The sequence below is a fragment of the Pelodiscus sinensis genome, chromosome 2 (assembly GCF_052426305.1).
Source record: "Pelodiscus sinensis isolate ZL-2025 chromosome 2, ASM5242630v1, whole genome shotgun sequence".
NCBI classification, from domain to species: domain Eukaryota; kingdom Metazoa; phylum Chordata; order Testudines; family Trionychidae; genus Pelodiscus; species Pelodiscus sinensis.
Genome location: NC_143053.1, coordinates 32,581,586 through 32,595,548, shown reverse-complemented (window position 1 = coordinate 32,595,548; position 13,963 = coordinate 32,581,586). Strand labels below are relative to the sequence as shown.

Genomic DNA, 13,963 nt, shown 5'->3' with positions numbered 1-13,963 from the left:
CATGGAGGTGGGAGTGGGTATGTGTATTGTTATAAAAAACCCTCTTGTATTCAGGCAAGAAGGGTGGCATTCTCTTGCAATAAAATGACATGATCTCACGTACAGAAGTACACGCCTGTCTCTTTGTGCCATTCTACTTGCCCATACAATGATCTTTACTAGCAAACCAATGTCTACAGCGTGATGTAAGCTAATTATTTACTTGTAAGGAATGTATTGTTTTTCTCAAAGCTCCCAAGACAACAGGTCACATTGCCGATTAATAGGCAGCATCTGCCAAAAGCTTAAGGCCAGATACTCTGCTGGTAAATGGTCATAGCTTTCCCTGAGCAGTAGGGAAACTGTCAATGGCTTTCTGTTTTCCATATGTGCCTATATTTTGTTAAAGCAACAAACGCCCTCTTCCTGTGCAGTGTTCTTCAGCTAACACAGTTGTAACTATTAAAAAATAAATAGAATATGATTGTGACACCTTAGATCACTGATTTCCACCTGATCTGAGAACTGGCAGAGCAAAGGCCAGAGTCTTAGCACTGTTAAGCTTACTTTGAGCTGCTTCATGGACACAAAGCTTTAAAGGCAGCTTAGCTGGCAAGTGGACCATTTCGTCCTGTGCAACAGACTCTTCTCCAGGTGGCTTTTAAACTATATGGTTCCTAGACCCGTGCTCATGGAGTTTTCCCATGAGCAAGGGGGCATAGCCAGGACACAGGCTCCTATGATCCCCAGTTATTGCAGTAGCTCCTGGGAAACATGCACAGCTAGTGTCAAGCAGGTAGCCATGAAGCTGAATTGCTTTTGAATAGCTGGGCCTTATCTGACCCCAGGATTGAGGGACACAAAGTTGACTTTAAAGTCACTTGTACCAGAGCTGCGCAAAGTACAGCTTTGATGCAAAGCAGGCCCCGAGACAGTGTTTGTCTCTGAAGTAAATTTTTATGCCAGAGTACATCCCCAGAAGTTAAATGAAGGTTACAAAGAGGACAATGAGAAACGTGTGGTACTTCGGCAGGCATGAAGAGAGCACAGTATATTGGAGCCAAGAACCACTATATGACTTTGAGGGGAGAATTTTGCTCAAAGATTTACAGCATTAATTGTTTTGGGTGAGGCTCTCAGAAGAGGAATCAAATAATAATCGCTAGTGGGTGGAAGGTGAACTCTAGAGCAGAAGACTTTAAATGAAAATAAAAGTAGAGCATTTTGCTTCAAAAATGTAAAAGCAAAATATACGCCAGGGAGTTCTGCTCCATTACCCAAAAGAAAATAAACCTGCAGTTCAGTGATGCATCTGAATGGGAACAGATCTGAGATTTGTAGTTTCCTTGAGAGTAGATAGTGATTCTAAAAATAAGCATGAGGGGTCTGTGCAGGGGTGGAGGTCCAAGTCTTTTAGTAGAAGAATAAATATTATCTGAAGCTGATTTATCTGACTGATGGATTCTTGTCTCATTGTAAGAGAATGAACTGTTTCTCACAATGTCACTAATGGTTCCTCAAGGAAGTGGGGACCACTTCTCTGGCCTTTGTTTTATATTTTGCATGATGTAAAAACCACTGTCGGCATCTACTTTGCACCAGAAGTAATGAAGAAGAAGACATGTTAAAAAATAGCTATTGTGTTGCTTTCATATCTTGGCTAACTACCCAATAATGATTACAGAAATAAAACAATTATAATATGACCTTGCAAAAGGGAAATTATTCAGGATAAAGGAAGGCAGATCCACCAAAACTATGAGCTCTCCACACATCCTTATGGTTATGTGAATTTAATTTAATAATATGGGACCCACTGTGCAGGCCATATGTAATCAAGGGGAGTTTTGCTTGCCTACAACTACACATGCTGCTCCATCAGTGATAGCACTGTGTTTATTGTCTTATTGAAACATTTTGGCAAAACACTCTGTATCAAAATAACAATAATAAAACTAATCTGCCATTCCTCTTTTTGTTCTTTCTTCTTCCATTCATTTCCATTGTCTTGAAATATCTTTTCATCCTGCTTCATTTAATACTATTTTTCCAGATTTTTCTAATATTAACTGTTTAGATTATCCAAGACCATTTCGTTTAATCCCTTCAAATACATGTTGATTTTCAGTGTCCCCTACAAATTATTTACTCTGCTCCCTTTTTGTCTCTCCTTAGCTTTTTTCCTCTTCTTTTCTTTCTTTATAGGTGCTCTCACCTCATTTTTTTTCAGTCTAACTGTCCTGTTCTTTCTTTGCCCATGCCCTCTGGTTTTCAAGTTTTCAATACCTATGGCTATATCATGTCAGCATCACCCTTTCTTCCACTATCCCTCTGCCTCCCACAGGGAGGCCCACATGGAGTTTCTCAACCTGCCTTCCACCTGAACTGAAAAATATCCTTGAAGAGCCTCAGTTTTTTATCCATATGGTATACAGGAGTAGCTGTCAATGGCACCTTCTCCCCACTCACTTGCCTGCGATGTAGTGTGCTTTGGTACCTCTTGTATTGCTTTTGTGAGGCAGCTCAATGTCCTTGAGCCTTGTAGCTTGGAAGTGACACAGACCCACCCTTTGTGTGATGGCATGCCTGATACGAGTGGTGGGGCCAATGACTTTGTTCATTCATTGTGAAGATTAAAACATAGAATTACAAAAGTGCAAGATTAAGCATAAGAGTAAGTAACATTTAGAGGAATTAGGTGATAGATCAGACAAGCTGAAATGCAAGAAAACTGAAGGTCAAAGCCTTCAAGATCTAGCTTAGCTATTTTAGGCTTTGGATACAAGAAATGAGTGACCTAAAAATGACTTAATACAATAAGATTCGGAGAAAAGAGGCAGAAACTAGCAATCTTTTGGAAACAGATTTTGGAAAGCTAAATTTAGTCATAAAAGTTCTGTAAGAACTAAAATGTGCTCTAACACATGCTTTGACCGTAAAGTTGAGGTGGTACATCAACCTGTACAGCCTTTAGGTATCCCTTGTGTCTCCTGGAGACATAGACCAATGAGGCTATGTCTACACTGCATTTTTTTGCAAAAGAAGCTATGCAAATGGAATGCTCATTTGCATATCTTCTTCTGATTCTTTTTGAGGAAGAGGTTTTGCCTCTAAAAAGCCATGTAGATGGGGCCCTTTGTCTGAAAAAAAAAAAAAACCCTTTTCCACAAGATCCTGCAAACCTTGATTTTTGAGGAATAAGGGATCTTGTGAGAAAGGGTTTTTTCCTGACAAATGGCCCCATGTACATGGGGTTTTTTAGTGGCAAAACCTCTTCCGCAAAAAGAATTGGAAGAATATATGCAAATGAGCACACTATTTGCATATCATCTTCTGCAAAACCCCCCCAAAAAACCTCAGTGTAGACACAGCCTAAGAAAGGGAGGGACATTGTCAGCATGTACATGCACAGAATGTAGATAGAGATAGAATCACTGTATAAAAAGGGGGTACCTAGGATAGGCAAATTGAGCTTCCTGTGAGAGACTCCATCAGAAATCTACCTCAAATTGACAGTCAATTCATAGGAGGGCCAACAGACTTTGACAGAGCCAACACTGCCTAAAAGGATGAGAGTATTTCTGTAGTTACAGTTAGTACATGGTAGATATCCTGTTTTGGAATTATATATGCTGCTGTATATGCTACTGTTATTATTATTATGTTTATTAAAGTACAAAAAGTCATAAGGGCAGGAGAAACAACTGGTGTGCTTCAATTTGTCTCTTGGTTAGTGGAATGTGAGAGATTAAAAACAGGGCTGGCCTTACCATGAGGCGAACTGAGGAGGCCGCCTCAGGTGCCAGACTGTGGGGGGAGGGGGGGGAGGAGGGGGGTGCCACTAGGACCCAGAGTGTAGAAAATTGTGTCTGCTCCTCGTGCATATGTATTCTCTCTGCTCTAGATGCACAGAGATGGTGGAGTGCTGTGCTGGAGGAAGGAGGGCACAAGAGACATAACAGGCAGGCAGGAGAAAAGGTAGCATGGGGGCATCATTTGAGCTCCCAGCCTCAGGTGCCAAAATGTTGTGGGCTGGCCCTGATTTTAAAAAAATGAAAACAAGTTGTATTTGTTAGATTAAGAATGTGAAATATATCCTGATTATTTTAACCAAGAAAAACGAGTAAAATAAAACTCAGATACATATTTTAAAGGTAAGAAGATATTCATTTGTGCTCAAGCGCTAACATGAGTCCCTTCATAAGAAAAATCTGAACATTTGAACATAAGTGAGAGAGAGAGGTGGAGATATGTTAAATGACCTATCATTCTGCCACAAAAATGAATGCTTACAGGACAGAGTCAGACTCGGCAAATATTTTAAAAAGGTTTTATTATAAAGGATAGCAACCCATGTCCCCATTTTTTTCAAACCCAGATAAATAAACAGTATATATCATGTTTTTGCTTTTTATGTGTTTTGTCTTTTGCAACAGTTTCTACAAAATGATATTCCTAATTCCGTGACCTGAAAAAAAAAATATTGTGAGAACACAGTGGAAGGCAGACCAAGACCACAGGTTTTGCACCAAAATGATGACTGCATACATTGCAAAGATTACTGGAAACAGAGACAAAGCAGCACTCTGAAGAACTGCTGAGCAAAGAATAGTTGGGTAATTTAATCCACACAACACAACAAATTAACCCCTTGGGCAGGATTATTCAAAAAAAAAAAAATCATACGGATGCATAAAAACAAAGCCCTTCCTACTTGGAAAACATTGAGCTAACAAAATTACAAAAGAACCCTGTGGTGCTCCTTATCCTTTCATGTTGCCTTAAAAAATCTATACTGCTTTATTTTCTTAAATGGAAGAAAGCTGTTAAAGAATAAAGAGCCTAGTTATTGAAATACCGTAATTGTTAAAAATCAAACCAAACCAACCCCCCACAACAACCAGATTGTCGTTTTGCCTGATTTCAATAATAGTTTTTTTTAATTAAAACAAAAACAAACAGCTCCGTCCACATATATTTTATTGGTCTGATTTTGTTCCCATTCCAATCAATGGATATTTTACATTCGATTTTAAATGGAGTAGGATTAGTCTCTTTGTTTTTCTCAAAGCGGGCAGAGACTATGTAGACACTAATTTCCAAAAACTAGCTTCTCCATCAGATTATGTCAGCAGAGGTTTTTAAATAGAAAATATAACAGCTTTACATTTGGGTGCCACCTGACCCCTTTGCTACAAACTTTTTTCATAGGCACCTTAAATATGACAATATCTGACAGCTGACCCTGCACCCAAGCCAAATTTTTAGTATAACAAAATGACTTAATACAATGCATTTTTAATGGGAAGCAACATGTATAACACCATTCTAGAATTTTTTAAAAATTATATCCTTTTGTAGTTTTGCATTCACGTGCATTGAATAGGGTATATGCAGCATGTACAAATTAAATGGCCACTATTTGTACTGTAGAGATATAAACATGCTATTTACAATTTATAATTATAATTATTCCTTTATTTTCTATAATGTTGTGATGAATACTTTTTATAGTAATAGCTGAAGCAGAGTGTAGCACTGGTTTGCTTCAGTTATTCACAAAGTAGGTGAAACAATATAGTGAAGAAATGAAAATCTAATAAGAATTTAAAATAATTAATGCTAAAGTGTGCACATGCAAAGATACTTTAAAATTAATCCATCCAGGTAAACTACATGTTTATGCCATTTTATACATCCTAACAGTCTGATTTCCTGTTTACTTTGAAAGAAATTCATATATGCAAAACAACATATTTCTTCATGATATATTTCACATTCTTTAAACTTTCCTCCAATCTTTCAGTGTGACAGTCAGACTGTTTTAATGCAGGCAAAAGCTGCACTAAAAAGCCCCAAATGGTTATTTTTTTTATCACACTATAAATCCTAGCGCAGGGATTATGCCAATTATCTGGATTACCTATACTTACTTTGCCCTAACAGTGCTGACGATTTTCTGCATATTATCCTTATCATTCTTCATGCTCTGTGACTCAGTATGTTTATCAGGGGTATGTTTTACATTTGAAATGGGCTGGATGAAAAAATAACTCTATCGTATACTATTTGACTCTGGATTTAAGAGAAATCCATCCATCCAACTTCAGATTACTAAAGATAATGATTGGAGTGGTCATTTTGGATAGTTTAAGATGTGCATTAATAACACCTTATCGGTAATACTTTTGCATAGATGTGATGCCATTTCACTGCTGAAAATGATTCTTCTCAATAGAATATCATAGATTTGTTTCTGTTCTTCAGTATTATCCAGTATATTTTTGCATCTTTTACACAAAGGAAAAGATATCTGCTGACAGATACTACATTCAGTCACAGTGACAGTTACATGAAGTCCATGTGTTCTCCTCCATTGGAAAATCGTTACAGCCACCTTCTCTTAGGCCAAGCCATCCCAATGTTATCAGTATATAGGCTGCCTCGTGTAGAGTTTTTGGAGACTATGAAGTGGTAATGGAAGAACTTTGTGTAGCTCCTACTTGTTGCTTTTACAACACCCTCAACCTCTTTTCTTCTGAAGGTAACACAAGAAGTTCTTTCAATAAGAGTGGTATCGTGTTTTGTTCTTGTGTCTTGAGGCTGATTGCTTTCAAAAGTCTAAGGGCCGAATCATCATAGTTGTTGAATGTAAGGAATAGCTGGGGCCTTTGAAATAGTGCCACTTTATCCCATTTAGTTTTCCATGATTTTGTCCAGCAGTATAGAACATTCCATTCAGATTGGAAGGACCGCAGGCATCAAACCACCAGCCTGAAACAATTAAGTACGTGCAATTAAACTGCCAGTTAACAAACCATTTCCATTTTGTTTTACAACTTTAACTGATTGGCAATTTGTGGCTCCAAAGACTTGTAAATATCGTTAGTAAGGCCAGGATTTTGTTTTATCGCTCTTTTGGTTATTTTGTGTTCAAGAGAATGCACATTGAGTTGTGCACTGTGTATGCATAGTATGACAGTGGCCGATGTGATGCAACAAAGTATTTATGGATCAAATAAATTGGATTACATGTTAATAATGTTAATATAGTGCTTTAATTCCCACCTCTCATAACTGAGGTCAAATGAATGCCTTATTTCACCTCTTGTGATTTTCACCTCTTGTGATTTAAAATTATTCAGCAAAATCTTTCAGTAAATTCTTAAATCTGTGATATTCATGTCAAGCTACTTTGTTTAGTTTTAATTGCAATTCCTATCAGATCATATAAATGACTGAATAAGTAGAAAATAAAATTTACTTTCAAAATGTGGAAGGGAAAATTTATAACTAAATTAAAGAGGAGCAAGGATTAGTAGTTTTTTTTATTTACATATGGCAAGATATAATTTCTTGTTCTTGAGTTTGTCAAATCAAGCCAATTACTGTGAGAAACCCTGTATAGTGTAATCAACCCAATTTAGGCTACATACTGTTGCAATAAGGAATCAATATTAGAGCCTACATACATCCTGTGCAATTGGACTATATCGGTATTATTTATTCATAGTATGGTAATATACAGAAGTTCATTGTTATCAGTGCTGTAGAAACACAGAGTCAGAGACAGTCTTTCTCTCATAGAATTGACAGTCTAATTTAAATGAATATGCAACAAGTGGCAGGTACACACAAATTGAATGGATGAGCAAAGGATTCGAAGGTTAACACTGGTTGTAAAAACATGGTGACTCACAGTAGTTTATATGCACAAAAAGATGGTTCTGAAATCATGGTTTTTGTGGACTACAGTATTGCCATCCTGAAGTTATTAAAAAATCATGAGTCAGACACCTCAAAAGAGAGGTGTTTAAAAATCATGGAAGTTTAAAAAAAATAAATCTTGAGTTACTTTTATTTTTCTTTCCTTTTTTTTGAACCTTAAAGGTTCTGATTTCCAACTTTTTGCTGTGGCATAGTGCTAAAGACTTATTACTACTTTGTTTATAGAATTAAACTGATATTTTCATCAGTGGAGGAGTGAGGACTAAAGAAAAACACCAATTATCAGCAAAATTGGCAATACTCAAAAGAAATCTTGGCTCCTCTGAAGTCAGTTTAAGTTTTGGCATTGACAAACAGGGTCTGATTTAAAGATGCTCAACTAAGACTGAGGGAGAAGAAGGAACGAATCCCCCCTTTCAAAGTGCAGAGTACCAAGTCCCCTTCTCTATGGCTGGCTAAGGCTTTGCAGATGGATTCTTTGTTTGTGCTGTAAGTGTTGCATAGTTAGGACTAAATACAGCAGCAACCCCGGAGTGTGAATCCTTCAGTGCCTTTCATGACCATGGGGAAGAGAGGCAGTATCTGTCCCAAGAAAAATTAAGTAATAAGTTTCCACTGCTAGCCTGATAAAAATAAAACCTGGATCTTTTCCTTTCCAATTGTGAATCACCTGGTCCCTTTTTAAATTTACAAGTCATTGACTTCTCAACTTCTCCACATGCACAGAAACATCTGCGAGCCTGTTGCAAGCAGCACCAGTAGAATTCTACCAGGACCAGATAATGATCAAGCAGTGCACATATTTAGTGATATGAGCTTTCCTTGGCTCAATGGAACAATTCTACAACTTGCAAACAAAGATGAAGCTTGTTAATGTTCAGTGTTCATTGTTCCCAGTCCATCTTCTTGAGCTGGAATTCAAAAATGGGAGTCTTTTTGTGCAGTGCATAATTCCTAGGTTGTTCCTACAGTGTCAGCAGATTCTGCTCTTAGAGTTGTATGTGATAATGATGATAAAAATCCACTGTTTGGTGGTTTTAAACCAATGGATACAATAGTGACAGTGAGTAGTATACATATCCAGTGTTTACTCTGTCCTTTGCCTTCAGACCTATGTTATTTATGTTTTTAGTCTTGTAAAGTAATTTCTTACATTTTGGATATTACTCAGTGGTTTTTTTTTTCAAAAGTAACACTTCATACTCAAATCTTGTGGGGAAGATTTATGCCAGATAAACTCTGGCAAACTTTTATTTTGATACATTTGACCTCTCTTTGATTACAAAGCTATACCTTCGGGGCTAATAACCAAAGAAGGAGAAAGCTGTGTAACTGATGTTTTACTGTAACTATAGCATAATCTTGTAGAAATGTAAGACAAACCTAAACAGAAAAAAACTAATGTTCATGTTTCAAAGTTGGAACACAGATGCAGCTGGATTCTGTTTACAGTACCTCAATATAGACATGGCAAGCTGCATTAGTTGCCATTTAAGTTTGCAGGAACAAAAACAGAAGGAAGATTGGACTGGATCTGGGGTTTTTGCATTCAGTGGTGTCCTCCAAACACTGCCCAAAGAAAATACAATTCTGAAATGGTACTAATTAAAAAAGCACTGAGAGGCATTATATTTCATAAGGGGAGTTGTGAAACATTCCATCAAAGTTTTCTTTTCTTAATTCCCCTTTTATTTTTAGTTGTGTGTTTTATTATACCACATACTTACAAGTATGAATATGCATGGGCTTTTTTAGAGACAATTTTGTCATTAGTGCAATAATGTGTTTTTAATCTTCCCTCCTTTAGTTTTTTTAATTCCTCTCCATTCCTGCTCACTATTCTGAGAGGCCTCTTCCCATATCCCCCTACAAGCCCTAACAGGTGTCCCAAAATCCTCTCATGTCAGAGTTCTCTACTTTGAATTCATCTGAGGTGTTGCTGGGCCACCAACCAGATTATCAGCATGGTTGTGTGTTTGGGCAGAGAGCGGCGCTTTTTTTTTTTTTTTTTTAAAGAGTTGTGAGGGAAGAAAGGAGGAAGAATGAAGTGGAGGTTTCCCAGAGAGCTGCAAAGGAAGACAAAGGAATTGCCATGCTGGGTCAGTCCAGTCCATGTAGTAGCCTGTCTTCACCAATACCAGAAGTTTCAGAGGAAGAAATCCTGTAGGTAAAAGACTGACCCAGAGCAATCTTCTTCTGAATGCCCAATACTTACAGGTTGGATTATTCCTGAAGTTGGAAGGATCACTTCTTCCAAAGACCTTGTTTGTTTTTAATAAACTATAGCAACCTTGGATATCCTGATAGAAATGTAGCCGTGTTAGTCTGGTGTAGCTGAAGCAAAATAGAGGACTATGTAGCACTTTAAAGACTAACAAGATGGTTTATTGGCCCACGAAAGCTCGTCATCTAATAAACCATCTTGTTAGTCTTTAAAGTGCTACATAGTCCTGTATTTTGCTTCTGGATATCCTGGTTATTCATGGATAGCATGTGGCAGAGAGTTTCATAGACATCTTGTATAGGGATATAATTTCTTTTTATCACTTTTAAATAGGCTGCCTTCCCATTTAATTGACTTTGTGTTATAAAATGGTTAAAAAGGAGTGCCCAATTGGCGATCTACCTTCTTTATACCATCCATTACTTATTGTGTTAATCTCCTGTTGTAGGTAAACAATCCCAGCCTTTTCTGACTCTGGTCTTTGAAAGCTTTTCTATGTTCCTAATAATTGTCATCACTCATTTGTGAACTCCCCCTCTCCTGCTATATTCTTTGTGAGACAGGAGGATACATATTCCTGGTGAGGACATAACCCTGGAATCTGTCATGGCATCAAGATATGTTCATGTCATCCAGTAACCCAGGGTATGTCTACACTACAAAGTTAATTCGAACTAACAGACGTTAGTTCGAATTAACTTTGATAGGTGCTACACTAGCAAACCGCTAGTTCTAACTTAATTCGAACTAGCGGAGCGCTTAGTTTGAACTAGGTAAACCTCATTCCACGAGGACTAACGCCTAGTTCGAATTAAGTAGTTCGAATTAAGGGCTGTGTAGCCACTTAATTCGAACTAGTGGGAGGCTAGCCCTCCCCAGCTATCCCTGGTGGCCACTCTGGGCACCACCAAGGAAACTCTTATGCCCCCCTCCAGGCCCCGGAGCCCTTAAAGGGGCACGGTCTGGCTACGGTGCCTGTGCCAGGTGCAAGCCTGCCAGCACCCAGCCAGCAGACCCTGCACCTGGCATGGATCGAGCCAGCCACCCGATGCCCCCCACCCCACCCCCTCTTCCCGGGACCAGGCTGGCGGCTCCCGCCCAGGTCCGCAAGAGGCGGGCACCCTCCTGGTCTAGTGCAGACATTGTGGAACTCATCCACAACCTCCACACTAGGCATAGGAAAGTGGCCGTCTAGGGCAGGATAGCTGCCAGCCTGGCCATCCAGGAGCAGGTTTGCATGAAAATCAAGGTGGTCCAGTGAGACCCCCGACCCTCAGCCCTGAGCTTAGAATGGCCGTACTGGGTCAGACCAAAGGTCCATCTAGCCCAGTAGCTTGTCTGCCGACAGCGGCCAACACTAGGGACCCTGGAGGGGATGGACCGAAGACAATGACCAAGCCATTTGTCTTGTGCCATCCATCTCCAGCCTTCCACAAACAGAGGGCAGGGACACCATTCCTACCCCCTGGTTAATAGCACTCCATGGACCCAACCTCCATGACTTTATCTCACTTCTCTTTAAACTCTGTTCTAGTTTTAGCCTTCACAGCCCCCTGCAGCAAGGAGTTCCACAGGTTGACTATTTGCTTTGTGAAGAAGAACTTTCTGTTATTAGTTTGAAGCCTGCTACCCATTCATTTCATTTGGTGTCCTCTAGTCCGTCTATTATGGGAACTAATGAAGAACTGAGAAGTCCCAGTCTCCTTAGCCTCTCTTCATATGGGACCTGTTCCAAACCTCTGGTCATTTTAGTTGCCCTCCCCTCTCCCACCTCCTTTTCCCAGTCTCCCCGAGTTTTGTCCAATAAAGAGAGTTTCTATTTTTGAACACAAGTGTCCTTTATTTTGTACATCAGGAAGGGGGGCTAAGGAGGGGTAAGTGGAAGGAGGTGAGGGAGGAATGGGGTACGAGCCCCCGATGGGGAGGACTGGGGTGGCTCTGTGGCCTCCACGGGGTGGAAGCTCTCCTGCAGCCCCCCGATTGACCCCCCTCCCCGGATGGCAGCCTGTGGCAAGTGCAGCCGGGCTGATGGCCTAGTGCTGTGATGTGCCGAGTGTGGGCACTCAGGGCTCTCCAAGCCAGGACTGCTTTGCTGTCCCTTATCGAGTTAGACAAGCGAGCAGGGAACCCCTGAGAACTGTCTGTCCGGGGTGGGGGCGGGTCCCTTTAAGCGCAGCCCTCAGATAGCCTGAGACAGCAGCTCCATGCTCTAAGTCCTAATCTGATGCCCTGCCGGCACTGCTTCCATCCATCCTTAACCCCGGTTCAGGGTCCACTCAATGTGGACATGCTAGTTCGAATTAGCAAAACGCTAATTCGAACTAGTTTTTAGGTCTAGATGCACTAGTTCGAATTAGCTTAGTTCAAATTAACTAATTCGAATTAAGTTAGTTCAAATTAGTGCTGTAGTGTAGACATAACACCATAGATTTTAAATGATTTTTTTATGGCAGTTGCAGGAAGAGGTTTTCACGTACTGTAAACAGCAGGGCTACTCAACATGCAGCCTGCAGCCTTTTTGATTGCGGCCTGCGGTTCAGTTTGGGTTTACATGGGACTCAATGTGTGGCTCGCGGGTGGGAGCCAAAACAAAAAAACAGTCAATATAATGGTCTTCTACTACTAATATGCATTTTAGTAGTTAAATTCCTGGACTGTCATTGCTCATTAAAAGTGCTGTCATATGGGTGGAAATCGGGTAAATATTGCATTTCATTATTATCAGCAGAACTGACTTAAATGGGGCCTGTACGTGGTGCAGTCTGGCTTTAATCTTTGTACTCATGCCTGTCAGTGTGAAATAAGCTATTTGCATATATTTGCATATTTATTTGCATGCATATGCAACCACACTTAAGTTGCGTCCCACGGCATATGCTGTATCACTGTGGCCCCTGGGGCTTCCAAAGTTGAGTAGCCCTGGTCTACAGTGATGTCCAGGTCCTGCAAGTCAGCCACTGGAGTGAGTCAGGAAGAGGAGAAGTAGGCAAAAAGGTAGGAAAAGCAAGCTTCTTGTTCACTAAAAGGAAGAAGGAGCAGAGAAATTTAAGAAAATGTGTAGCCCTGTGGCACTTAAAAAATGAACAGACTTTCATAACCTTTTCGTGGGTAAAATCCACTATGCATCTGACAATGTGGGTATTACCCACAACAGCTTATGCCCAAATAAATCTGCCAGTCTTTAGGGGTCCAGAAGACTCCTCGTTTTTGCAGATACAGACTAACACAACTAACCTTGCAAGGAAATTTGTGTTAAAATTGTAGACAATTTATACACGTCTCCGTAAGCATCAAGACTTGTAGTTGCTTCTGCCACCTGAAAAGAGCTTTCTAATTTTTTTAGGTTAAACTATCTCTAATAACTATATGGCTACGTCTAGACTGGCATGATTTCCGCAAATGCTTTTAACGGAAAAGTTTTCCGTTAAAAGCATTTGTGGAAAAGAGTGTCTAGATTGGCATGGACGCTTTTCCACAAAAGCACTTTTGTGCAAAAGCATCCGTGACCAATCTAGACGCGCTTTTGCGCAAAAAAGCCCCGATCGCCATCTTCATGATCGGGGCTTTTTTGCGCAAAACAAATCTGAGCTGTCTACACTGGGCCTTTTGTGTAAAAGCTTTGCGCAAAAGGACTTTTGCCCGAACGGGAGCAGCATAGTATTTCCGCAAGAAGCACTGATTTCAGACAGTAGAAAGTCAGTGTTCTTGCGGAAATTCAAGCAGCCAGTGTAGACAGCTGGCAAGTTTTTCTGCAAAAGCAACTGCCTTTGGGGAAAAACTTGCCAGTCTAGACACAGCCTATGTGTATGGGAAATGTCAAGTAACCTTACGTCTATGATTAGCACCAGCTCTGCCAATAATAAACAACTTTAAGTCATAGATTATATTGTCTATACAAACAATGTTTTAGATAATTATTGGTACGTTGATTTAAAACCATCTAAAGAAATAAGCATTGATTCCCCACTGTGGGCAACTGCTCTTCTGCAATATGCTTTGTTAATTGCTGCCTTTTATTGTTTTAAAAAGATG

At 39.8% G+C, this 13,963-nt stretch overlaps 1 protein-coding gene across 4 annotated transcripts in view; it reads right to left on the bottom strand.

Annotated features, from left to right (window-relative positions):
• ANGPT1 (angiopoietin 1) overlaps nt 1-13,963 on the bottom strand; it is a 224,729-nt gene that overhangs the window by 2,130 nt on the left and 208,636 nt on the right. For 3 of the 4 annotated variants that reach the window (XM_075920221.2, XM_006113014.5, XM_006113011.5), the window contains one exon: nt 4,296-6,753. The exons of the other annotated variant lie outside the window; for it this stretch is intronic. In XM_075920221.2, coding sequence (XP_075776336.1) covers nt 6,593-6,753 — 161 coding nt within the window. In that variant the 3' untranslated portion in view covers nt 4,296-6,592. Of the gene's footprint in view, nt 1-4,295; nt 6,754-13,963 lie in introns of those variants that run through there. 4 annotated transcript variants of the gene reach the window in all.